Source organism: Tribolium castaneum, chromosome 9 (assembly GCF_031307605.1).
Source record: "Tribolium castaneum strain GA2 chromosome 9, icTriCast1.1, whole genome shotgun sequence".
Taxonomy (NCBI): domain Eukaryota; kingdom Metazoa; phylum Arthropoda; class Insecta; order Coleoptera; family Tenebrionidae; genus Tribolium; species Tribolium castaneum.
In genome coordinates this window covers 7287026-7313365 of record NC_087402.1, presented here as the reverse complement: position 1 = coordinate 7313365, position 26340 = coordinate 7287026, and the positions used below count along the sequence as shown (strand labels likewise).

Genomic DNA, 26340 nt, shown 5'->3' with positions numbered 1-26340 from the left:
TTATTACTTAACAGTTTGTTCTAAATAAGTTTTACTAGTTGATTTAATAGCAAATAAACAAGAAAACGGCTAAAACCGTTATGAATAGACATAGTAAATATGCAAAATAAATCAGCTTTGTCAGAAACAGCTAAGCACTCGGTTACATAAAGTTTTAAAAGTATCAAATTTGAAAGTTTAGATATCGGAGAATGCTGTCAGTTTTCAATAAAAATAAAATCCGACATTGAGTATATTATTGTTAAGATTTCACTTTATTCCATTTACGTCCCACTTGATTTTTTCGTCTCGAATCCAGTGGTGTACTTACTCAATCAGGAAAATGTTTAATCAATTTTCTTTAATCTCTTACATCCTCTGTCGTTTCCTAGTAGTCTCACTTCTGTGCTAGTTTTCCAATTTCCTGCAAATTTTTAATTAGTGCTTGCCTCCGAGGAATTTCCTCGCACTTGTGCGTTCCGGATATTCGGGCAATCGACTGCATCATCTTCACAATTTCCTGCAATTTAGCATAGTCTTGGCGTGTATTTTCGAGGCAGCATGCAGAGCAAGTGAACGCGACACAACTAGGGGGGAGGTGTCCGCAGCCTTTGCAGAAGGAGAAAGGCCGTTGCTGGCCACCAGCAGGTGAGAGGGAAACTGATACAGTTTTTTCAGATTCTTTCAACAAATTTTTACTCATTCAGCGTTTCAGTGCGTTATTCGGCGTCTTGACGCGATGTTCTAGTGCGAGGATGGTGGGCTAGCTAATTGGCGCATCCACCATTTTTTAATTGCGCTGCTTTTTCAGGATCCTAGTAGAATGCCACATGTGGGGAAATTGTGTTGACAAGTGACAATAATTGTGCACCAAAATGAAATTTTGTTATTTGCTTTTCTTCATCTGTCTTCTTAGTGTGGACGCGCAGAGAAGATCGGTGGTGAGTCAAAACTTGAATTCGGTTATCGCAACTTTCACTCCTGTTACTGTTAAGGATAATGCTGCATAATTTTGGTATTGTGATAAAATCAACTGGCCGTTAAGCTAAAAACTGAATTGCTAAGCTAGTTGTGGATACGTTCATACTTTCAATCAAGTATAATTTCTAATAATTTCACTTTCGACTGACATTTTAAACATATGGCCATTCACATCGGTTCTTTGAACTTGATCAAGGAGTTGAATTACTTGAAACGGCTTTTGAGGAAGGTTTCGGGTAACGTCTAGGTCACGCAACTTATCAAAAGTGGAGCAATTTTATGTTTCGTGCAACAGATAATTTACATAATGTTTGTTACGAGTCTGTGAGTGACTATCAGAAAACCACAATCTTTAAACATTACAAAATGAGTCATTTGTCCAAGGTGTAAAGTAAAACAACCAGAGATTTTCCTAATAACATTGAACTAATTGCCTCAGAGACCATAATTAATTTAAAAATAATGTAAGAGTTGTAATGATATGATCTCAAATGCAGGCACTACGACTGTTACGTTTCGCGCTAATTGCATGGAAAATAAAAACATAACACTTTTACTACTATTAATTAATGTTTCAAAGAATTTATTATGTATAATAATTACTCCAAGTATCCTTGCTAGCTGAAAAAATCATCGCGACGCAAATGCGATTGACAAAGTTTTATTCAACTTTTTATTTTTTTAGCTTTTATTATAAGCGTTAGAAGCTAAAAAAATCGCAAGGAGCTTTGCATTTTTGAAGTGAAGAATGATTTCTACAAAAAGTCTTTTGCTGCATAAAAACTTATGATTTATAACTGGTGTGCAATAATGAAATGCATATGAAATGCAATGCTGAGTATACAGTTACTGTATTTTAAAACTAGATAAAACCGCAGTAATGGTTATGCTTTAGAAGGGTGCGCACCGTTAATTATTTGTAGAAAAACAAGACAGATTTTAAATTACAATTTCTAAGATAAAAATAGATTTTTGGGTCAACAGTGGAATGGAATTAAGAAAAAAACTTCGATAGACTTGAAAACTAACTTTGAAAGTAGGTATACATCAGAGACTGAAAACATGTTAAGCTTGTAATGGCATCAAATGCCTTTTTTATTGCAAAAGATTATAAAAAGAAACAATTTAAATGAATATATTTTTTAAAGTATCTTAAATTTTAATTTAATTATGTGCAGGTTAATTGTGCAAAAAATAAAAATAACTTGCTAAATTATCTTTATTATTTTGTGGTTGTTTTACACGATAAAAAATACGGTAAGACACAAAATAATATACACAGGGAGTCTATTGAAGTTATATATTTGCTATATCGCAAAAATTGTATTTTCCTTAAAGCAATTAATAAAAATCTCTTTAAACAACATGGCAGTATGTCTTGATTTACCCTCTTTATTCATTAATACTTTTGAATTTAATTAACTACAGGTTAATTGTGCAGGAAATTAAAAAACTGACCAAATTACGATTATTTTTTTGTGTTCGTATTAAAAATACGGTCGCAAACAATTTAAAACTCCTTTTTTGAACCAATTTAAATTTAATTCAGTGCGGGCTATTGTGTCAAAAATAGAAATAATTTGTAAAATTATGTTTATTTTTTGTGGTTGTCTTACATGATAAAAAAAATAATATACCAGGTGAGCCTACTCAAATTATTATATTTTTACTAAATCTCAAAAATTGTGTATTTCCTTTAAAGCAATTAAAAAAAAATAACTATTTAAATAATATGGTAGTATATTTTGATTTACCCTTTGTATTCATTACTACTTTTGAATTAACTTCTAGTTAATTGTGCAAGAAATAAAAAGAACTGGCCAAATTATAATTATTTTTTTCTTTTGTGCTCGTACTAAAAATACAACGCAAACAATTTAATACGCTTTCTTTGAACCAAATAACAAAATACCTATTCAAAAGTGAACATATCTTGATACAGTTTGTATTTAGTCTGTTTTTAAATTTAATTAATGTTCTTACTTACAGTGGCATTTAAATTACTTTAGCGTATACAGATATAAAACTCTAAACCCTTTCTTCATTTTAAGCTTAACAATTGAGACAATTTCAAATCAAATTTCGAACAATGGATAAACGATATCTCGATGATGATCTTTGTTAAACTCACAATGGCATAAACTAAAGAAATCTTATCAGAGAGTGAATAATAAACCATTTGATTAGCACAGCATTGACAGCAGCTTTGTCGGCGATTTATTCCACTCTTTAATCACATTGTATAATGCAATGAATTTGAAAGGTCAAAAGTCTCTTGTATGCACGTTTTAATAATCTGTTAATAGTTCTAGTTCTTCGGCTTTTTCGTGTCTCAATCGTGCAATTCATATTAAATATGTACAGTTTCGTAACTTTCGTTTGGATATTTGAACGCAGAATATGTTTGTGGGAGTACTAAATGCCAAATTAACGCCTTTGTGTTAACGAAAACAAATTAATGTCTCATTAAAAATAATATCAGTGAAAGTGGAATTGCAAATTTGTTAAAGAAACCATAGTGATAAGGGGGCAACTCCCTGGACTTTGAGCCGGATTACTCGGAATTTGTCATTAATTATGCTGGAATTCTACAGTATATTATAATTTTTTTGTTTATTTATATAAACTTTAGAATTTATTCAAATGTATGTGTAAAAATGCGAGGAAAACAGCGTTTAATTGAACTGATTCTGATTATTGTGAGTGGCGTGCAAAATTACGTTGTCCATTTTATAATATTATATAAACTTCACGAAACGCAAACACGTCATCGTTTGGAGTTTTTGAGTGTTTTATTAATTAATAGCAATTTTTGCAAACTCGTAGTTGCACGAAATCGTCATTAAATTGAAATTAGGTTCCACCAGTACATGTTGTAACAATTCGTCCACCAATATCCGAGACAAATCTCCAATTAGAAAAAACCTAATTTGAATGAATTATGTCAGCCGAATTATAGCATTTCATTGCTTTCTTAGTTAACAGCGTTTCCGCTGTTTATGATTACCATTAGCACGCATTTTAGTAAAATCATATTAACATTAGAGAATTTCTCCTCGTTTCTCCGATGATTTTTCCTGATCGCGCTCCTACTGAAATTCACTTTCGTTTAAAGTTCACTCGCGATTTTTATCACCGGTGATAAAACTGGTTGCAGTAGGTTTACATAAATTTAAATCTGAAGGACGAATGAAAGGCGGGGTCCGGGTGATACAGATCCAAGACACATTTATTAAAATTTTACACTTGGGTTATCGCTTCTTGCTACAATTTTAAATAAGAATAAATAACTTTCACCGATTTCTTAAATGCCGGAGCCTCCTGATTTCATCTAGGCAAAATGATATGCAGCCGGTGTCCGGATGTGGAATAACATATTGGAATTTTTAGAGATCACACGCGCTTTTTCTCAGTTTTAATCACAAATCGACGCAAATATTGCTAATAATTATTGAAAGGCATCCATTCTAATCGGCAGCCTTGAGTCGAACCTGGAGCTGTGAATTTTTCCAAGAGTCGATTTCATTTGCCCACAATAAACAGTGCAGAAACTTAATTGTCGTATTAAAACACACGTAATTGTAACAATTGTCAGATGACAATCGGGCCGATGAGACGGTTTTCACTTAAAATCGCTCGCTGGAACCAAAATTGCAATTTTTAGTCCGAGCAATGGAGCGTTGCGCTTTGTGGAAAATTATCTGCAATCATTATCAGATGTAATTACGGAATTTTTAACAATAAAGGGCGTTGTCGTGACCGGTTTAAATTCATCCGAAGGTTGGACAGTTTTGTACAACTTTGTCGCCAGGATTTGCATATGAGAACAATGCGGTATTAGGGATTTCTCTGACAGATTGACCTATGCAAATTGATTTTTTCTTCGGGATAATTAAGTAGACAAACTTTATTATACTTTCAAATTTTTTAATACGAAATTTGGTATTTTCGTGTTGGTTTAATGAATCATGAACCGGCTGGCAATATTAAAATGTCATACGCGAAATTGGCAAACCTCTGATAAAATTCTGCACTAACTAATGGATATAATTCAATTATATAAAAATGTATTATTAACAAAATTCAAATTGAAGAGAAGAATCGTTTCCTTAATTTCGGAAATTTATTAATTTAAATTTTAGCAGTAATTAATTAGAGATTGTACAATTTATTACATTTTACAATTTCGTAACTGTGGAATCACTCTGTCTACATAAATCACTATCTTATTATTGGGAAATAGCTGCGAGTATGAATCGATAAAATTACATTAATGGCAACTAACCGTTTCATTGAGCTAACGTTGTAGGTCGATAATTTTATTACACTTTAACAATCTATTTCCAAAAGGTTAAAAGTCTATATTGAACAAAGGCTTTTTCATGCATGCAACTACTCAACAATTTTTAAAATATTTACACGCTTGACCACAAAAAACAACGGTAAAGTAACATTAAATGGGCGTAACCTCGTCAGTGATACTTTGGATTTGATTTGAAAAATCAAAACCTTGCAGGCAATTTCTTGCGTAGTCTTGGCAATGCAATCATTTTTTGAATTAAAAATTCCTCCGGCATTACTTTATTTCAAACAATAAATTGTCTAATGTGGGTCAAAGGAGTAACTGTATGATCTGAATAATTCATTGCGGATTCAGTTATTTGTTTTGAAAGTAAATTTACTTTATGTGCAATAAAACGGTATTAACGAAAATGTTTAAATAATAAAACCTTATTTATACAACGCATAAACAATTCACTTCCTCAAATTTTGGAAATAGGGTCAATAATAACGTGGAATTTTGCAAGCCACAAGGTGACTTGCAACACTGGTGCAATTTTACGGTCGCTTTAAATTTCTAGCGATAATTAAAATTTAGAATAATGTGAGCATGTTGGGTGGAACATTTTTGACACTTTCACTGTGATTACGGACGAAAAATCCTCCACTGTATTTTTTTATTAATTCAAATGACGTCAATTGCTTTCCCATTTTGTCCGATCACCTACACTCTATAATTAAAATTTACAATTAAATGACGTTCATCGATTTTTAACCAACGCGAATCGACTTAATGGCAACAAAGACATTAAGTTGTGTCCTCCTTCACCAGAAAATTTACTTTTAATCCATAAAACCATTAAAGAGATAATTTATATTCGATTATCTTTTATTGTACTACAGTGTAATTACACTTTTACTGTTTGTTGAATAATAAGCCACCATTTTATTACACGATGGCACAGTGTTGTACATCGTTACAAAGCAAATAAACTTGGAGCTTTGGCATTATAAATCAATTTACAACTTCTAATTAGTCTTTTTGCCAATCTTTCTCATCTCACACAGCAATTTCTATTGATTTTGAAATTAATGCAATCTACCTTCTATTCTCCATAACCTCGTGTTTCGCTTAGTCGCGCATTAAGTCGACCTGACTTTTACAGTTAGTCCGACTTAATTATCTCGTAACACCACATACATAATATGCAGTAATTAATTTGGCGAAGGAGCATTTGGTGCATCCTTGTGTTAATTTTTCAGCCACTTGAATATTGGGTCAGTTCGTACGACTGAAACATAATTTATATTTAATTTTTAAGTGGATATTGCCACTTTCACTTTCCAACAAATCCAACATTGCGGTCAATACTAAATTATTAATTTTCCATTAATAAGACGGAGGTGCATCAAAATGTAGTCCGCCAAACATAGATGTAAATGTCGGTGTATGCAGATGATCACCCACTTTGGGTGAATCATACGGTCGTAGGAAAATGTTTTATTTGGCGATCCTTGGCATTTCCATTTTGCAAAAATCGCACTTTCAGTTAATTGGCCATTACAGAAATTATCTCCGCTTTGTTATTAGACGCAATTACTCTGTATCATTTCTAATTACAGTAGTACTTCTCGAAAAAGAATGTACATTTTCTAAATTATATAATAATAATAATACAGTCTTAATTATGCCCAACAATTAGATAATTTAAAAATGCATTCAAATTGTGTAACGAAGAAAGTGTTTAAAACTGTAGGAGTGTGTTTTCTGCCCGTAGGAAAATTATAAAAATCCTCGAAAGTATAGCTAAATATAAATTTGAGTCGACGCATAGAAAGTGACTTAATTATCCTTAAACCGCCCGATTAAAGGTACACTTAGTTACGCAAGCCGTCGATAATTTTAATTAAGGAAATTCGATTTTGCATAAAGCTTGTTTCAAAAATCATCACTTGCACAATGGAACCGATTAGAGTGATGTTTGGAGCTTTGGACAAAAACTGGAACTTTCACAATACGCAAGCATGTGGCTTGCGGTTGTCTTCAATCAAAGCTAGAAGTGATTACGTACAAATTGCGATAATTAGAAGAACCAGTGTTATGCAGTAATTTAGCGTGGCCTTGATCTGCTCAATCTGATGGCTATCGTTAAATATTCTGAGATAACCGAAAGGTTAGCTAATAGATTTGGGTTATCGAAAGCGAAGTAACACACGCAAGTGGTGAGCGTGTATTTTTAAAATAGCCAATTTTATGCTTTCTGCTGAACGATAATACGTCCCTCTTGTTCTGGCCTCTTAGTATCTCAATGCCGTGTAAAAATCGTAACACTGCTCTCGAGAAACGAAATTCCAGTTTTTTGTATCACAATTTAAATCTTACCGGAATCGTAAACACAAAACTTGTTGACATTTAAATCCGGACAGATACAAGGTGATCGGTCTTTCGCTGGAGCTCCGTTTTTTCCACTTGTGGTAGTCGCTAAATTGATTTGATTTCGCAAATAGATCCCTATTAAGAGCACTTAGCAGAAATTAAACCAAGGTTGTTAATTAGTCGATTTCATTACTCAGAATTCGGAAGGGTTTAAATCACGTCCTCAATTTACTCAAAAACACGAAACGTGTCACGTAGGCGTTACATTTCCGACATGGGTGTTGAGTGCCCACCCAACCTCACCATCATTGTTTGAAGAAAATATATGCAGTCCCAACGAAAATTTAAATTAAATTACTTTATTAACTTTCTTTTCTACAATAGAGAATTAATGGACTTTGAACAACCATTTACCGTAACAAAAATGTTTACTAAGACTTTGCTAATATGACCTTGTTTGACTGAATTTACAAGAATTCGTTGAAGTAAAACGTATTATTACAGAAGTCTGAATTACTATCCGAAAATGAACCGCAACCAAAAACTGCAAGACGAGGACGAGCTAGATTTACTCTAACTTCGGAAAGTCCTCAAGTCGATGAACCAAAACGATCAGAAACATCTAGTCGGCGGTTAAGTTCACGCAGACGACCATCAGAGACTCATGTAGCAACTCCAGTTAAGATAGCTAAAAGTTACGAAGTTGAAGAAATCGTTGACGAAGCACCTTTAGAAGCACTACGAAGGCCTAAATCGAAATTATTTGCTGAAACTCCAATTGAATCATTTAGAAAACCTAGCAATTCAAAGTTGTACACTGAGGCTAAATTTGAGGAAACTCCAGTCGAATCAGTCCGCAGACCTAGCTCAAAATTATACAATGAACCGAAATTTGAAGAAACTCCAGTCGAATCAGTCCGGAGACCTAGCGCAAAATTATACACTGAAGCCAAGTTTCACGAAACTTCAGAAAGACGACCCGTCAAATCAAGGGTTTTAACAGAAACTAAATTCGAAGCGCAAAATGCGCCCTCTTCCAATGCATTGTTTCAACCATCAACTACCGAAAATTTGGACGAAATAATCAAAAGTATCGGAGATGTTTTAGACACTACTTCCTCCTCAGTGCCCTTATCTTCGACTCTTTCCTCCTCCAGTTTAGAATCATTATCATCTGAACTGACAAGTGAGGTAACGAAAATTGATAATGACATCAGTCGGACTCAACCTGAAACTACTACTCCCATAACTTCAAGAACCACAAGACGGAGTAACGGACGAAGTAGAAGTAACGTAGCAGCAAGTCCTACTGTTGCGTCCCGAGTTCGTTCAAGAACTAGAGCTACCAGAAGGCCAGAAGAGCCAAGTCCTGCTCCTACTGCTGGTAGAACGGTTCATAGAGGAGCAAGACGTCGAAATGAACCGCCTTCTGTTGAGTCTAGAACGAGAGGACCTCCAGTAATTCAAGCTGCTGAAACAATGGAAGCACCAACACGATCGCGGAACGGTAGAAGAACTCCTGGAACAGCTGCTAGAAAAAATGAAGAGGTTACAGTACCGGAAAAAGTAACCCTCGACCTCCCACAATCTCGTAGATTGGGTAGTAGAAAAAGTGTCGAAACGACAACATTTAGAAGTCGGTCTAGAACACGTTCCAGGGACATTCCCCCAATTATAGACGAACAAAAATTAGAAGTTTTACCTCTCTTTGAACGAGAGAGTAAAACCGTACGACCTTTGAGGAGTGGTAATTCAAGACGTCGTAACATAAATTCAGCCGAAGAAGTTGAAACCAGTGCCACAGAAAATGACATTAAAGTTGGCCCAAAACCACCGAAAGAAACCGTGGTTGTTGAAACTCGAACGGAATCCACAATCAAGCGAAGAAAAATTATTAGTAAAGTATCTCGTAGATCAACAACAACAAGTAAACCAACAGTGCAGACAAGTAAAACTACAGTTCAGACTCCCAAATCGACAATCGTGACTCGAAAACCTGTAGTGAAAGAATCTGTGATTTCTGAAGTATCGGAAGTTACTTCAAAACGCACTGTGTCTAGACAAAATAAAGCAGCGAGGACTAAAACCGAAAGTCCTAAATTTGTCCAAAGAGGAACAAAAAAGTCTGAGATTAATTTGACAAACGTGAAAAGTAAATCAAGTGTGACAAGCTCAGAGGAAGAGATCGATGATTCTGATAATTACCCTGAACAATTCAAAGCATTGTTGCAAGCTAAGAAACAGAAAAAAGTAAGCATTGTTTGGGTAATAATAGTATAACAATGACCTGGTGATGTTTTAGGAGTCAAGGTCGCAACATCGTCTTGTAACTGCGGCTCCGGCAGTCACGAAGACAACAGAGAAGGTCGTGAACTCTTCTCCGAGCTCCACAACGCAAGTCATCGCATCGGAAGCAAGCCGCCAGGTAAATTAAATTAACAATTGTGTAGCTCTAACGTAACAGCTTTGAAAAAGAGAAAGTGGTTTTTGATAAAACTAGTTTAGTACAAATGAACGCTTGATTAGCAAAGAAATATGAACAATGTTGCGACAGTTTTTCGTTTGTAATTAGCAGCTGGAAGAATCCGAAAATGAGTTAGTCCCCCGCAAAGTGCAGCCAGGACGCCGGTTTACTCAAACCACCGAAAAAGCCACTAGGCCAACGAGAAAAAGCAAAGTTGCTCGCTCGACCACTGTTGCGCCATCAACATCCACAAAAGAGCACAGATTCCATGCTAAATTTAACACCGAACCAGAAGCCACGACTAGTAGTCCAGTGAAATCGGGGAGGAGTCTGTCGCCGAAACCTCCTCGTGGACTGTATAGCAGCAGAAAAACGAAGGAAAGTTACACGAAAAATAAAAGTCCATCAGGACAGGTAAAAGTGAAACTTGCGTAAATGCACAACAATAAAAAATTGCTCCAGATTCCGACGCCGAAAAAATCGAATCGATACAGTTCGAGATATCGCAACGACGCCGCTGCGAGAGGTGCTATTCGGACCAGCACCAATGCCCCAGCTTACCTGCCCACCATACCCACTATCACTCCACCGACAACTTCGGTAAGTTAGCTGATAAGTGCAGTGATCCTTGACAAGTCAAGCTGGTCACTTTTGTATTGAAATAGTACACCTTGACTTAAATCAAATCAATTAATCAACTTTTGGCACCCATTCTAACAACTTTATCTTTGCTTAAGGAATATGTTTGGCCTGAAGAAGAAAATATTGAATACAGTTGGTCTTTCTCACGCTTAAACTGAGAAGTGTCTTCACTGCTTCATCACCTGCTTCCACCCCTCTTCTACATTACTTTAACACTAGACAAATATATATCACTGGTGTCGGTTCTAAGTTAACAGTAAGTACATGTACGGATATTTATACTTGGCTGGCATCCCAGTTTATTTGCTCTTTGAATTCTCACTCAACTACCTCTTCTCGAACACCAGTTCTAAACCGCCAGTAGTAAAGTATAAATATAATACAAGTATCTTGTATCATTTTTACTTAAGATAGTTTTAAGAAGAGGTGTACTATTTTATTTTTATACTTTTATACACGATATTTTCTAATAAAAGCATCACAAACAGGATTGTTTGTTTTTGTTCAAGTTTTGTAAATATGAAGATACGCACGCTGTTTGCTGATAAATAACCATTTGGACCAAGGTGTTTTCCCCAGTTGTGGGTTTAATGACGAAACGTTTGCAGGTAAAATCGTCGTACCGAGATAAAGATTTGGGAGTGGAGGTAATCAGTTTCGATGACCCTGTGAATACGGTCCCTTCAGCAAATCTAGTTAGCGGAGAATACCTCGCTTCCTCGACTGAAAGTCACCTAACTAGTCCCTTGGTAAATTGGCAAAACAACAAGATAAAAACCGAAACTGAAAAAACTCTCTTCCTAAAGGTAGCGGCATCCCAAACCAAGACCACCGAAAAACCCTTTTCAATTATCGAGAGTATAATAAATTCCATTACTGCTATTTCTACCACCGAAAAACCCGACCCGACAAAACTAACTTTTTCGACCGATGATCCGACACAAGCATCCGCTATTTTAAAACTGGCGACCAAAAAACCGACAAAACTTGACAAGACACAAACCACCCAATTAATTCCTGTTGTGACAGTGACTAGTGAAAAACCCACAACCATCATCGAAAGAATTCTCAGTTCTTTGTCAGCAATTCAGGCTGATAACAACACGGACACTAAAAATTTCAAATCGAAGCAAGTAGGTAGCAATTTTAATACAATTAGTTCTCCGTCCACCACACCTATCACTAGAGTGACTAAATCTACGCTTTCTGCACAATACAGCACCACTGTGAATCCTTTGACTGTATTAGATGAGATTTCAAATGAACAAATTTTGCAAAAACGCACCATAGGTAAATTGTTAGCTCTTCTCAATACTTTAACTTCGACGACGCCACGCTCACATCCCACACAATTAGTTGTTGTTACGCCGAAAGCCACAAACTATGTAGTTGGTACTAGAGTTATACCCACATCGGCCACTGCTACATCAACAACTATCGAACCTATATTAAGCTCGACTGTTACAACCACCACTACAACTGAACCTACGACAACCTCCACCACAACAGCACCTACAACAACAACTACAACCACTTCTAATCAACTTTTCACTTCGCCGAGTCCAAGTGGCGCGTCTATAAGCTCAAGAGTAAAACCGCCAGAATCGACCACAATGAGATACACAACAACACCAACATATACCACACTGTCTACACTAATGCCGCCTACGACCACAATGAGCTCGATCACTACACCTTCTCGAACTGAAGCAGTTCCGACAACAATGACACCTAAAGATATTTCCAATGAAATTGGAGCTCTTCCTCTTTCTTTCGAAACGGGTGGTAGTACCACGCCGTCTACTACTACTGATTCGTCTTTATCAGTCGGTACTACCGAACCATTCGATACTGATACCGATTTTGTGTTTCCTTCAACAATACCAGCATTAGTTAATTTCGAAGTAAGTCCAGGCAGCGTGTCTATCTTCTCTGCTAATGATTTGTCTAATGTAATAACACCAGAAGATGGTCCTAGTACCACAGTAACTATTCCAGGCAGAACTAATCTTCCAGAAACTGTCATAACAACTCAAACGAGTACTGAAGTCACAACTCCTGTTCAAACTACTACTCCTATTCCCAATTCTGCTGATAGTAACGCCAAAACGCAAACTAGTGTCACTTTAAATAGTCGTATCGCTTCAACTGATCCTAGTACTACTCCCATGAGTACAACAGTTCCTAGTGCCACAGAGGCACCGACTACTACGACGCAGAATCCGACTACCACTGATGGTAGTACTACCACAATGGCTGCCACTAATACTTCATCTCAAGACATTTCGTCTAACGTTATCGATACGACGGGTCCTCCCGAGAAATCTAATACTAGCACTGTCATTCCTCCGACTAATATAACCTCGAGAACTTCGGGTCGTTCCGGCCGCCTTTTGAACGTAGTTCAAGACTCTGTGCAAAATTCCATCGAAAATACGACCAGTGTAGACAAAGATTACTACATTTTTGCCGTGTTAAATAACAATACTGTCTTGCGTAAACGACCAAGTAGATTCCCAAATAAAGAAACACCTTTCCTTATTGTCGGTGTGTACCCTAACAACACCATAGTGAGAAAATTCCCCAATGGTACCCTTGTTCCAATGGAACCTGTTATAAGGGTAAGCGGATTCGATACACGCGAAAACCCTCCACCCTTACCGGAAATAACCAGTAACCAAGTAACCCCCGACCAAGGCAGCCGACCGGATAATAAAAATCTTCAAACGGTATTCATTGTCAATAACTATTCGGTGCTAGGGCTTTCGCCGCTTCTTTCATCTCTCCCTACAGGTCACCTGATCTCAACTGTTGTATTTATGTTGTATGTATGTACATACCACAGCTTCTGAATGTCGTAATTTGTGCACGCTTGTAATGTAGATAATGCACCACTAATTCCTCTAGTTTAAGTTCAGGTGACTAAGAAAAATAAAGAACTGTCACCCCATCAAAATCGAAGTTCTTTATTTTTATCTGTGATTCCCTAACAGTACACATTTGCTATTAACACTGTACCATCAAAGCAGGGTTCGACGAGTCACGTCAAATCCTGAAAAATCAGTACTTTCTTTTTGTAGGTTGAACAAAATACAATCCCACCTGTTGAGGCAAACCCATTGTCTATAAGTACTGTTAATATTCCACCAACCACCGGAACTACACCTAGTAGTACCGTCCCTACAGCTCAAGCAAACCCATTATCAGTTAGTAGTAGTAGTAGTACCAGCACAACTGAAAGTAGCACTTCTACAAGCACTAGTACTAGTAGTCCTCCGCCTGTTTCTACGACTTCCGCTACTACAACATCTAGCACAACTTCCGCTGCAACTCTGCCAACTCTGACGGAAATTTTAACGGGAAGAACAGGAAAAGCTTTCAATAGTATCATAAATATCTCCGATCTAACTAAAGTCGAGACGCTTAAGGTCGATCCGAAGGTAAGTAAAGCAGAAAATTGCACGAAACCACATTTACTACATGACACACTATTTTCATCAGACGAATCGGGTTTTAAATGCCGACGAGTTCAAAAATAAAACTGGTGTTATTTATCGTTGGAAACCGGTGACAAGCTCCACATACATGTTTCAGGCAAGAATTATAAAAAGTGACAATACTGACCAAAACCGTAACTTTTCTCACGTAGTTTAGAATTTTCTGAATTACTTTTCTAAAAATTTCATTCTAATGTTTCTACTTCCAACTCTAAACGCATTTAGCATTCCGTACTAAAGCAACACCATGTCTACGAGTATTGGTAACTAAGAGAAATTTCTTGCAGACCGATCTTACGTCGACCACTCTTCCGTCGCCAACCCTCTCAAACCGAATTTTAGACAATCCGACAACTATGCCTCCAATGACTTCAATGCGATTTACAACAATGCCTCCAATGACTTCAATGCGATTTACAACAATGCCTCCAATGACTTTACCAGCTTCAATTCGCTTAACAACAACTCCTACAACAACAATGGCCCCCACAACAACTCCATTCTTCACAACAACAACAATGCCACCTACTACAACACCAATGCAAACGAGAAGACAAACAACGATACCACCTTTCACGCAACCTGTAACTAGTTCATTCCAAACAACTACAGGTTTTCCGACTAGTACCTACTTCCCACAATTTTTGACCACGCTGTTCTCAACTATCCGCCCACGAAGAGTTTCAGCAACTGAATCACCAATTACAATTGTGACACCAATTTCAAACAGAATACAACCTGTCACAAGCCCAAGAGTTGATATAAGTACCAATGTGTTTGATTTAACTACGGCTGGAAGTACTAGACGACCGACTACAGTTGATTTAACAACTGGTACTACTCGGAGAATTGCTACAACAACAGTGCCCACAACTGTGCCTTTTACGGTACCTATTAGTACTACAGTTAGAAGTAGGAGACGAAGTACTACCACTACTACAACTCTACCAACAACTACCACAATTCTCACTACGACAACTCCACCAACTACGAGAGCTACAAGTCAGAGAAGTGCTAGACGTAGTACTACCACCGAAGCAACAACTACTACTACAAATGCTACGAAAAAACTTAGACAGTTGACGGAACAACAAAAGAAAGATTTGGAAGCCATAGCGCAACTTGAACAAGAACAAGCGGCAATCCTTCGACAACTTGCATTCCTTACTAACCTGGTAATTAAGATAAAATTTTAATTGATCATTATTAACATTGAGTTTTTCTTAGAATATTGGCGGTAATATGAGGACCACAACAGATAGAACTGATTTGGCTAAAAGGGTAAATAAAATTAAAAATGCCTGGTGTAAATTAAGTAATTTGTTTTTTGTAGATTGTTGCTTTGGCAGTTGAACGAGATAAGGACCGTCCAAAACCAATAACAACGACACCCCTCCCCGAAGTATCAACCCCTGAATCAAAACGCGAAGCCAAAAAAATCAGCGTTTCCAGCGACCAATCACTTGAAGAAATAGTGAAACAATTTAATATCGTAACCCCTTCACCAATCACCACAGAATACGGTAAAAGCAACGACGCAATCATCGCTGCTCTGCTTAAAGAACAAGGAATTGGTCCAACAACCCCTAAAGTTCTCGAAGACGTATACAGTCACACAACAACAACAACCAAACGTCCCAAAACCACAACACGTCCACCAGGCCCTCTCATGCAAAGCTTGAACTGGCTACTCAACGTTCTTGCCCCTCAACCCACCACAACAACCACCACCAAAAGACCAAAACCGAAAACGAAAACCAAATCAAAACCTAAACCCAAACCTAAACCCGAACCAAAACCCGACGAAATACTAACCCACCAACCCACACACATCACACCTGTGGTCACAGCAGCCCCGCGCCGGAACCTCGTCAGTTCACTGTCACAGCAAGACATTCAGAAATTAATCCGCCAGCTGGAAAACATCCAAAAGGACCCGACAAACTCACAAGAGCTTGACTTTTCGCAAATTAAGAGTCTCCAAGCGCTGCTTAACTCAGACGAAGGGGTGCAAGTAACGTCTTCGGGAAGCACAGGAGCCACTTCACGGCCTAACACAACCCCTCTCACCACCGCAAAACGCAGGAATAAAGGCCGGGTGGCCAAATCGACAACAGCTGAGCCTCTGAGTGTTAGTAATAGTATCGCTGATGACGAGGAATTTGTTTCGACGACTACGACTAGGTCCAGGGTTTCGCTACCGCCTGTCAGACTACGACCTGTTCCAGGGATTGAGGATGGGGATACTTTGGTTCGAGGGCAATTGATTACAGCAGCAGTGAACGTCACAAGGGCTATTTCCTCGTTCCTGGGAACGGCTTTGCAGGTAAATCAGACTCCGGTTTAAATAAAATTGTGAATGTAAATGAATTTGATTCTATTGGAACAAATGTTTACAGGATGCTGCTCAACAAGTTTCGAGACTATTTGCAAACGGGTCTGCAAATTTCAAAGATTATTTGGGTTCTAGTTCGGTTTTAGCGAACGCTTCGAATTTTTCCGCGGCTAGTAGAGTTTAGGATGATTCAATTTTTTAAACGGTAAATTATTCGTGGCATGGGCATTTGTCAGTGTTAACGTATTAAAATTCATCTTCGTCTCATCGACTGACTGTCATTTTAACGCCAAAAATCACAACATTATTATCACATTTCGTTTCGTTAAATTGTAGTGATTGTTGTTACTTTAACTGTGTTTTATAGGGTGCTGCCACCGGCTTCCAGTCCTTGATAGGTTCCGGATCTCGCGTTGTGGGGTCTTTAATGCAAGTTTCTTCAAATGCTTCTTCAAGACCAGGATGAAGAATACGTGCTATACTTAACTGTTATTTATTGTATTAATTTGCATGTAACTTGTTCACTTGATTTGTTATAATTGCACAAAGGACATTAAGATTGATGGGAAAGTTATTAGTCAACTGATTCGACGTGATAAAATTTTATTTCCTATTGTTTTTTTATTTAGGTGTAACTACTTAGTCATAATTTTAGAAAACCAGCTGATGAAAAATACTCGGAAAAATGATTTTATTCTCGCTTTTTGTGTATATAGAAAGTGTTGTAAATTATTATTGTTATACTAGTTAGTACGGTTTTAATTTTATTATTTTTAACATTAACTTGTAAATAAATTGTAGTGATTACCATTAATAAAATACAAGGAGAGAAACGGAGTTTTAATGAAAAACACTTTTGGTAATAAGTTTTATTAAAAATAAATTTGCACAAGAAATAACTGCTTAAAGCTATCAACATCTAAAAATAACATACAATAGAAGACATTTGTTAAACAAATAACAATAAATTAGGATTAACACATAGTATATTTATCTCAGCCACAGCTATAGCACTTACTGTACACTGTGTACGAATCTGGATATGTCCATGAGTATTTTATTATTAACCTTAAGAAATATAATCGTGTTCATAGAACTTACTTACTTAATATATCATAGATATATGGGACCAAAATCACCGAATTTCGAAATTTTGGAAGACCAGTGCTAACCCAAAGTGGCAATTGAGCTCAAAAGCCTGGGCTCGAGCACCAAACCGCCACAAGGACTGAACACCAGTAAACTCTCCGCGAAAATTTCTACTTATCGGCAAATATTTTACTTAAATTATATCAAAATATTTGGAAATTACCTTCCGTTCATGAATAATAAATATTTACAAATTTAAAAATTTCGCAGTAATACCCTACGAAATGACCAAAAATTCATTTGCATTTTGATAACTTCAAAACGCCAACGAAACCCCACACCAGCCCGACGTAACCCCTAACAAAAATAAAAATAAATAAACAGTGCACAACTACAAGTTGTACGGGTGGCAAAACTGGTAGACGAGCCTCTGCGACCGCTCCGTCTTCTTCATGATTCCCTTTTTGTAATACTGCCTTATCGACCTACTCAACTTATCGTAGTTCATCGCCGGCCGATTCTTCCTCTTCCCCCACAGCCTGGCCACTTTGACGGAGTCCTCGATCTTGAAGATTCCCTTCGTGCGGTCCAGCCACCGGATGCAGGAGCCGTAAGTCTGCGGCGAGGCCAACAGTTCCTTCAGGAACTGCCACAAGTGGATGTGGGAACCCCCCGACCGGGAGGTCGTGGGCCGACTCGGGTCTGTCTGCGATGAAGACGCTTCGTCGTCGTCTTCTACGAGTAAAAGGAGCGATTGAGTCAAGGGCGCTTGATCGATATGATTTTATTACGATAAATGTGGCAAAAATCGTGCGTGGCCTTTTTAACCTTTCACATTCTCCGATGCAGTATTTTTTCGGAAAAGTCTTGCGTGATTGTATTATTGGGTTAGGTGATTAAGTCAGGATTCTCGTTTGGCGGGTTTCGACCAACCCATTGTCGCAGCTTTTGGCAGAATGCCAACTTGCGAAAAAAACTAAGTAGCAGGATGTTACATTTATGAAAGTAAAATTTTTGCTAGGTTCAATTTGTTTTAGTGGAAATTCCGTTTTACGATTTGAGTTAAATTTGAGTGGCCTCGCTTTGACCTCGAATGTTGCTAAGTTGTTTGAAACTACTCACCATCCGACATGTCTCCACTTGAAGCATTACTGGAGGTGGTCTCAGGTTGCCATTTCATGCTTAGATCCTCGTCAGAGTATGCAGCTTTCCATATTTCAAGCTGGGCATGAAGGATCATTCCTCCCTGCAAGAGCGATAAACATTGTCAGTAAAATATTCGAGTCCCGTCTTGAAATTCTAAGATCGAAAGGTCAATGCTAGTAGGAATAAGAATACGAATGAGTAAACAGGCATGGCTTTGTAACGATGCCAGGTAGAACGGCCGAATTAATAACAGTGTAATTATTGTACAAGCATCCATTAAAACACATTCCATGTTTTTTACTTGGGCAAGTAGGTCGCTTTGGAAAGACTTTCTCTCGGGCGGTGAATAGCAAGCCCCCCCTCGTGTGCCCCCTATTAGACGCAAAGGACGTCCGCTGACATTGCCCCAGGACCGCTTCTTGTGCAACATTTTTCAATAATTACAATATCCCGCGAGTGACACATTAAGTTCCCACGCCGTGTGACTAAGAATTACGCACACGGTAAAGAAAAATCGCTAAATCGATGAAAAATTCCAATTGTCGCGCCGCAAGCCCCGTTATGTTCACCCGACCTGGATTTTTCAGCACTGAAAGTAAAACCGTAAACTAGAAGCACCTACCTGAGGAGCACGTCTTGTAAAATCTTCCTCGGACAAGGCGGCCAAACTCGGGCCGTTCATGTCCCAGTGGTCTGGAACCGGTTCGGTTAAACCGAACTGTCGGGAGGTCCACTGCAGCCAGGACAGCACATCTGCAGCGCTCCATTGCGTGGGATCTGCAAAACGGCTCAATTAAGGCCAAGTACGCTCAAAAAACCGTCTAATAAATGCATTCAGATCAATATTTACTTTCACGAAGCGAGAAAAATCACAGCTAGTGGAAACGGTATTTAGATTTCTCTTGTTTATGTCAGGAATGATTAAAAATAGAATGGAATGCAATAAGTGTCGAAAATGGGTGAGCGATTAACGAATTGTCAAATTGGACCGGTCGACACTCCTTGAACAATGGTAACCTTCGGGTGGTGAGACGGAATTACTATCACCCACACACGGCACCCAACGTTACGTTTATACAAATTATCAAGCATTCATCTGTACTTCTTTTAGAATGTTAGGTGTGGTAATCGCAAGGTCACCGGTTCGTTGTGATAAATAAACCATTGTTCGCTTGGGTGGAGTCACTAATTGTTGCAAGAAAACTCACCGGGGGATATGCCAAGCGCTGCACACGTCGTGTCCACGTCCTTCCTCATCTGCTCGATGGCGAGGCTCAACACAGGCTCGATTTTCTCCCTCATGAGGTCCCTCTGAGCGTTCTCGTCCGGTTCTTCCATCTTAATGTCGCCAATGAACCCGAAATCGATCGGCTTAATGTTATACTTCTTCTGGAAGCTGGTATCTCGCAAAACCTCTCGCAACAGTTGGTGGTCTTTCGGCTTGGAGGGCACCGTCTGGGGCTGCGCCTCCTTGAAGTCGTCTTCCAGCAAACGTCTCAAGCTTTCCGAATCCTGGAAAGTACTCAAGAGATTGCCGAAATCGACCGTGCTCTCTTGCTTGATTTGTTTATCCAAGACGGTGTTTTCCAGTAACTCTAAGACGTCGGTGTTCTCCGACTGCTGTGTGTTTATTTGTTCTGGTGACGACAAACTCGAGTAGCTTGTGGCAGGACTTGTCGGCGATGAAAAACCGCAAGGCGAGAGGAAATTCTCCTCTTTGACTCTGTAACTGTACGGGGAGGGCGGGTAGGCTTCCTTTTTGACGTACTGGAAAAAATCATCGACTGGCGATTGCGAGTAGAGCGAGTTCGGGGACGGGGTGTAGAGGGACAACTCCGGCGAACTGGGGTAGAAGTTAGCTTCGCTCGACTGGCGGTAGGAGTTGGGTGAGAGGATCGGTGGTACTTCCAGAAACACGGCTGGAGTTTTCTCGGCGTCTGGCACCAGCAACGTCTGGAAATCGGGCCGGAAGTCGGCTTCAGGCGAGTTGGGGTAGAAGGTGGTGTAGATTTTCGGTTGGGGTTTTTCGGGTGGTGGCGACTGTGTGTAGTCAACTTGCTCGCCACCGGGGAGGAGGGACAAGTCGAAGTTTTCAGCGAAGTTTGTGTAGTCACACGGTGGGGTGAACCCGGCTGAAGGAACAGTTTGTGGCATCTGCAACGAAATCACACTTATTTACGCACCCACAGGTTAATTGGCGAACGGTACCCAAAAATAGATATGACATTAACAATTACCGAGGCCGGTGATCTCTTCTCTTTATCTAAGGTTTAGTTTGGTCGAGGTCGATTCTACTATTTCCTCATAGTTAAATGTCTTTACTCATCCTAATTGGATATGAATCACTGGAGTCGCAAATTTTACGTTTTAATTAATAAATCTGCTATAAATATCGTAAAAATGTCACATCCTGATTCCTTATGAAAATTGCCAAGGACCACAAACATCATACCTCGGCGCAAAAAACACATTCTTGATCAAAACGAATTATTCTTAGTCATGAAATTTTTCTTGCATTGACGTTAAAGCCATCTGCCATTGTTTATTTTACTTTATATTTATGCGCAAGCGAGTTAAATTTAGATTGTTGCCCACATTTTCACAAAATTATTGTTGATGAGCACTGGAATAATAAACAGTTGGGCTTGAAGGCACCTGTTACAACTTTGAAATAGAATTTTTGGGTACGTACCCGGGTGAGGTGTTACTTTGGCAAAATAATTGTTTAGACTGTGTAGAGACGCTAACGTGTCGATGACTCTAAGGGTTTAAGACCGTGACGGTTCTGACCAGACTGATGATTTCTTTTAGACAGTGGAATGTTTTTGGCAAATTTGCAAATGTTCTACATGAATGGACTACAAAGTTGACCTTCCTTTCGCCCAAACAAAACAGCCCAAAAGCCGCAATTACCATAATGGCTCCTCATTGTTCACGTCGTGTGAGCTTCTATGAGAAAAAATCACACCTCACGCACCACACGCACCCAAGATGTGCACAAAACCGAACCACGAACCCAACTAATTCTTCCTTCTTAGTCTAACATCTAAAAATTTCAAACGCTCCCTCTCTTTCTAGCTTTTGGTTCACCTTGGTCAAAAATCCTCGATTCACTGCATTGTCAAGGAAGGTGCTACGTCACGCTTTTATCCTTTTCAGGATCATAGCTAGACGTATCTGCTACCTTTGTTACTCGGAAATTTCAATGCTTGTTTGTTACGTCAGCGCAAATTCAATTTCGTAATTGAATTGAAAATTTTGACGCTGTGGCCTTATGCGGCTTTCTCCGGGGAAAAACCGAACTGTTGCGTAACAGCTCGGTTTTCCCAAATCCGAACGCGATCGTGAGATTTCGCAACATTTTGGAATTCGCTCGGGATTGACAGGAAATTGCAAAAGCCACTCCTTGAGATGAAGAACCGTTCGATAGTACTAGATGCATTATTAAAATCGATAATTGCGCCGTTTGGACGCAGGCAACGGCCGTGACTCCGTCTTTAGGTCCAAAGCACATGAGTCACTTGGAGAAAGTGGCCACAGGAATTTTACTTTTCTTTTTTCAATTTCACAAGTGATGGAATTTTCGGTGAATCACTTTTATAGCGAGATTAGGGTACCTCTTGCGCAACCTATTGTTCCAATTAAAGCATAATTATTTGCATGAAGTAATAAATATGGCTATTATCTCCCGCCGGTATAACTAGTGATATTTATGGTTGCGCGAAGCAATTTACATTTTAATCGTGTGTTAGAAAAATGAGCAAAATGTTGGAATATTCCATTGTTTGTAACCTTCACGACTGAACATTGGGCCAAAATTTGGTCAAAAGTGGCCAACTGATGCGTAGCAGAACGGAAGAGACGGGAAAACCCCCATTTCAATTCGCACATTATTTACTCGCGTGAAAATCTTAAATACATAGCAACAGAATAATAATTATCGTCGTAACCGAGGAATCCGTTGATAAATTTTACTCAATCCGACCTCTGGGCTTCTTCGTATTACAAATAAGCGATAAGCGACTTAACTCTAAAGCGTAAAAATCCACTTACCGTGTCTTCCATGTCCGTTTTCCTTAAAAGAACCATACTGTTTGTCACAAATCCCACAAAAGTTTAGATAAAGTTTATATCCATCGACAAGCTCCCGATTTTGAAGAAAAAAATACGTTTCGGCGAAATTTGGTTACAGCAGAGTCAAAAAGTGAAGCAAGCGCGAAACGTACCGTACTCTACGATTGCTATCGACTCAATGTTGGCACTGCTCTTCACGGCCTACTTTGATTCTCTCCTCCAAGAAACAAGTGAAAGATTTAAGTGTGTAACCAACTTGACTAGCTCGCTTAGCTATTATCATGTCTGAGATAATTGTTATGTGGTTGCGGTTTGCCCTTTCGGTGGTTGCTCATTTGAATTCTTTCGACTTGACTTTTGTGACTTTATTACCTAACTTTACCATTAAATTAAATATCAAATATTCGAAAAACGTGGACTAATTTGTTGCTATTCAGGAACGTTGAGAAAAAATGTCGCTAATTAAAAGTTTCCATCACTTAATTTATTGATACACAAAATTTTATTAAATTTTTTCGGAGCCTCCGTGAATAAAAACCTCGTAAAATCGTATAGGCATAAAATCAGAGGTTTTAAATAGTGACTCGTTCAATTTTACGCATGATTTAAGCGTTATGTTGCTGCAACTTTAAGGAAATTTCGCAAGGTATTGTAACTGGAACAGATCAAAAGAAAAATTTAAGGAATGAGTAAGAATTCTTACAAACGAGCGAATATTGTGCACAACAAAGGAATTAGCCACTTATTGTACTCGTATCTACTATCTACCGGTTCTTGTGACATACATACATTGAGTGAGTGGATTTTAACGACTCAAAAATTTACCTCATAAAATTAAAATAATTCCTACAGAGGTAGGTACCAAATATTGCAAGAACATCGGAATTTATACTAAATCAGGATTGAAAGAACGGTATATATATTAAGTAAAACAAACGCTTACTAAATTTATTTAAAGCAGTAAATTTTTTTAATTCAAGTATTTTCTGAAAAAAACTTGAAAAAAAAAATTTTTCACTTAGTAGGGCGTTTAGTAAAAAAATATCTTCCCTCGGTACTTGCTAACCGTAATAAAAATAAGTTCGTAGGCAAAACTTGGTTAATTAAGTATTTTTTGCTTTAGATATAGAACCTTCAGCATAGGTATTAATAATTGAAAAAATAAATAGGTTTACAATTTTTCAACAAATATGAACAAATAAGCACGAACAGACACACAAATAACCTACCTAACTATAAATAAAAATACAATAAAAAAATCAAAATCTAACTAATTCGAATTCTTTGATGAATTAATCCTAATACGGCCGCTTGCCTCGATTATCATTGACCACATAAAATATATTCTTTGTAGCTGTTTGTTTGTGAATGTAAACACTGTACAAAATACAAAAACATCCGAATATTTTAGTCATCAATTGAATTGATTGAATTTCCGTAGTTTTCCACCTTAAGTCAAAACAAATCCCTGTTTTCTCGCCCGCCATGCTTAGTATTTCACACCCAGCGAACAAAAAATATAAAAAACAATAACATCGTAATAAATTTATAATGAATGGTACACGTAGGTATAATTATCTGTCAGAAGGAAGTGTGAACCATTTACAACGATATGGAACACAAGTCGCAAAAAACTCCAATACTAGTCAAGGGCACGGAAATGCCAACCATTTTGTGATTGCTGATTGGTGGCCGAAACCTTTGAGCGTGATTGGTTATCAGCCGACACATTTTTGCAATCCTAATGGCAGAATGGAAAAAATGCATATTTCTAAATAATTAGAGTAAAAGACTAAACAAAGTGATCACCGATTTTAGCTGATACGTTTCGTACTTTGACCATCTCTGGTGATAACATATGTGGTACTTTTTCGACTGCTTGTGGAAATTCACGATATAATACCCACCTGTCTGTTTAATTTCCCAACATGTCCGAGATGCATCTGTAATGTTGGATTTACCAGTGACTATTGTTTTTGAATCTAATTAAAACAATTGTTTGTATCTTGGAATGCCCTATTATGTCATTATGTTAATCGTTTATGCACATACTACGCAAATAAAAATAGTAAAATGCGATTCCAATTAATCACGCACTGATTTATTTAAAAACCGATCCAGTTCCGCATTTTGATTGTTGAAATTTATAGAGGTATTTACTTAATAACCGAGCCAGTAACTGCCAGCCCAAGAATTCCATAATTCATCTTGACAATGTATTAATTTGAATAGAAAATAAAAACGTGACTTTTAATAAAAATTAAACCGTCATTTGATAATTATCACGGCAATTATCATGACGCTAGTAAATATGTAGCAGCGCAAATAAAAAACTATGAATTAAGTTAAGCATGATGCTCGTGGTATATTTACAAGCAACATGTGGTATGAATTAGGTATTGTGACGTCAAGCTTGTAAAAAGTAATGAGAAAGCTAATGCAATATGCTCGACATGGTGAAAAGAAAGCTGTTGATGGCGCTGTGTGGTACTAAATGCATAATGGATAAAAATCCATTATCCGTAAAAATTTCGCAGATTTTTAAATGCCATAGACAAGGAACTGGACTGCCTTAACACGGTATGGGAATTAACTAGTCTCTATATAGGGTACATTTTTCCGCTGCGAAGGTCTGAAATAATTAATTTCTGTTATATCTTCAGGGTCTTTCAGTATCTTACTATCGTGTTATGTAAAGCAAATTACAATATGCATGAGTCAGAGATAAATCTTATCACTTTTTTAATTCAAATTGTTTTAAAATTTCGTTTTGGAAATCATAGAGTTCACGCTTTGGAACAAAACTTATCACTCCACGTGTAAAAATCGCAAAGATTAAATCTTGTTTCGTAATTTCTTGTTGCACAACCCGTTCGCAAGTTAAACAATTTGCAATATCATTTGTAAAAACTGATATTAAAGCGTAGTTGAAATTAGGAGGCCAAAAACCTCAAAATTCTACTAGTTGTTATTTGATGCATAACGTAATTTTTTATTTTTTTTTTCTTAAATAAACTGAAGCAGTTGGAGTCATCAATATTTTTTAAACAACAGATTTAATACATTACACTTCTGAAAATACTACTGACTGCGCCAATTAGATTTATTGAAACTAGTATTTCCTAAAAAAAACTGATTTGAAGATTAAAAAACAAAAATGAAGTAAGTATTATTAAAGTATTGTAAGTACTACTTATTATTCTTATCAGGGTAAAAAGGTAAAATGTATGCAATTAAACTAAAATGTTTAGGTTATTAGAATAACTTTATTATTTTTATACCTCGACGTCCAGATGGCTCTTCAAGATTTGCTCTGATCATCTCATGTTTTCTTTTGATTTTTTAAAATGTTTTCCTCAAGATTTTCAATGACTTCCTCAATTCTATCCATCAATAAAAAAAATGCGCTTTTTATTAATTTTGAAACCCATGGGAGTTAGGTACCTTCATTATAAATAGGTAGAATCTTTTATTA

At 37.6% G+C, this 26340-nt stretch overlaps 2 protein-coding genes and 1 non-coding gene across 18 annotated transcripts; 1 reads left to right on the top strand and 2 right to left on the bottom strand.

Annotated features, from left to right (window-relative positions):
* Positions 1 to 599: 599 nt before the first annotated feature.
* LOC656932 (mucin-2) lies at positions 600 to 17389 on the top strand. Of its 12 annotated transcripts, none has more exons than XM_064358880.1 (15): positions 601 to 737; positions 791 to 920; positions 8123 to 9868; positions 9921 to 10043; positions 10191 to 10496; positions 10545 to 10682; positions 11333 to 11473; positions 11531 to 13453; positions 13805 to 14164; positions 14226 to 14318; positions 14509 to 15396; positions 15449 to 15502; positions 15555 to 16547; positions 16621 to 16761; positions 16924 to 17389. In XM_064358880.1, the coding sequence occupies exons 2-14, from the start codon at positions 855 to 857 to the stop codon at positions 16738 to 16740; spliced, it is 6951 nt and encodes a 2316-aa protein (XP_064214950.1). In that variant the 5' UTR covers positions 601 to 737; positions 791 to 854; the 3' UTR covers positions 16741 to 16761; positions 16924 to 17389. The 12 variants fall into 12 exon arrangements, with proteins under 12 accessions (XP_064214948.1, XP_064214944.1, XP_064214949.1 ...); XM_064358876.1 differs by having other exon boundaries at positions 609 to 627; positions 695 to 737; positions 11333 to 13453; XM_064358875.1 differs by having other exon boundaries at positions 610 to 627; positions 687 to 737; positions 11333 to 13453.
* On the bottom strand, positions 11818 to 11906 carry Mir3878 (microRNA mir-3878). The gene has a single exon (NR_038732.1). It is a non-coding gene; the product is annotated as a microRNA mir-3878 (primary transcript).
* Positions 17390 to 17410: 21 nt separating the features above from the next.
* On the bottom strand, positions 17411 to 23203 carry Ets98B (Ets at 98B). Of its 5 annotated transcripts, none has more exons than XM_963348.4 (5): positions 22845 to 23203; positions 20000 to 20945; positions 19414 to 19568; positions 18768 to 18891; positions 17411 to 18380 (listed from the first exon to the last, which is right to left on the bottom strand). In XM_963348.4, the coding sequence occupies exons 1-5, from the start codon at positions 22878 to 22880 to the stop codon at positions 18037 to 18039; spliced, it is 1605 nt and encodes a 534-aa protein (XP_968441.2). In that variant the 5' UTR covers positions 22881 to 23203; the 3' UTR covers positions 17411 to 18036. The 5 variants fall into 5 exon arrangements, with proteins under 5 accessions (XP_968441.2, XP_008192522.1, XP_064214943.1 ...); XM_008194300.3 differs by lacking the exon at positions 22845 to 23203 and adding an exon at positions 21705 to 22798; XM_064358873.1 differs by lacking the exon at positions 22845 to 23203 and adding an exon at positions 21484 to 21685.
* Between the last annotated feature and the right edge of the window lie 3137 nt (positions 23204 to 26340).